Here is a 719-nt window from a genome sequence, read left to right on the forward strand (position 1 = left end):
CAGCAGCAGGAGAGCCTCGAGGAGTGCCTCTCCGCCTTCGAGCAGCACTGGGTCTACTTCGCAGGCTTCGGAACTCCAGTTTGTGCTGCTCATTACTTTGTTCCGGAAACAGCAGATCTTGCTGTTGCTGCAGTGCTGCTGCCGCTGTCGATCTTGCTGGCGATGCGGGCGAGCCCCGTGCGCTGCAGCAGCAGCAACCCGCAGCAGCAGCAGCAGCTGCTGCTGCTGCTGCAGAAGTACAAGTACGTCGCCAGGCTCCCCATCTTCTTTCCCGTGCAGCTGCTGACCCGCACCACTTTGGCGTGGCTGCTGCAGCGCCTCCCGGGGGGGCTTTTGTCTCCAAACTGCAGCAGCAGCAGCAGCAGCAGCAGCAGCAGCAGCGGCAGGCCGTGCAGGAGCAGCAAGGGGGGACGCTTGGCTCTGGCGAGAAACCCGACCTCGGGGGGGAGGACAGCAGCACCTGCTGCAGCAAACGCTGCTGCTGCTGCTGCTGCTGCTGAGCCTACTGCCACACGTCTTCCGCAAACAATCTATGAGCAGAAGCAGCAGGAGCAGCAGCTTCTGCAGCAGCAGCATGGGCAGCAGGAGCAGCAAGAGCAGCCCGAGCAGCAGGACCTGCAGCAAAGCCAGCAGGAGCAGCGGAAGCAGCATGAGCAGCAGGAGCAGCAGCAGCGGCAGCAGCAACAGCAGCAGCAGCAGCAGCAGCGGAGGCGGGAGAA

The 719-nt window shown here is 63.4% G+C and overlaps 1 protein-coding gene across 1 annotated transcript in view; it reads left to right on the plus strand.

Moving 5' to 3' along the window:
• Positions 1-162: 162 nt before the first annotated feature.
• ETH_00037545 (uncharacterized protein) overlaps positions 163-719 on the plus strand; it is a gene marked incomplete at both ends in the record, with an annotated part of 909 nt that continues 352 nt past the window's right edge. Inside the window, one exon of the mRNA XM_013375689.1 lies at positions 163-716. Within this exon, the coding sequence (XP_013231143.1) occupies positions 163-716 (554 nt within the window). The remainder of the gene's footprint in view (positions 717-719) is intronic.

The sequence above is a fragment of the Eimeria tenella genome, genomic scaffold (assembly GCF_000499545.2).
Source record: "Eimeria tenella Houghton genomic scaffold, Eth_scaff2980, whole genome shotgun sequence".
In the NCBI taxonomy this organism is placed as follows: domain Eukaryota; phylum Apicomplexa; class Conoidasida; order Eucoccidiorida; family Eimeriidae; genus Eimeria; species Eimeria tenella.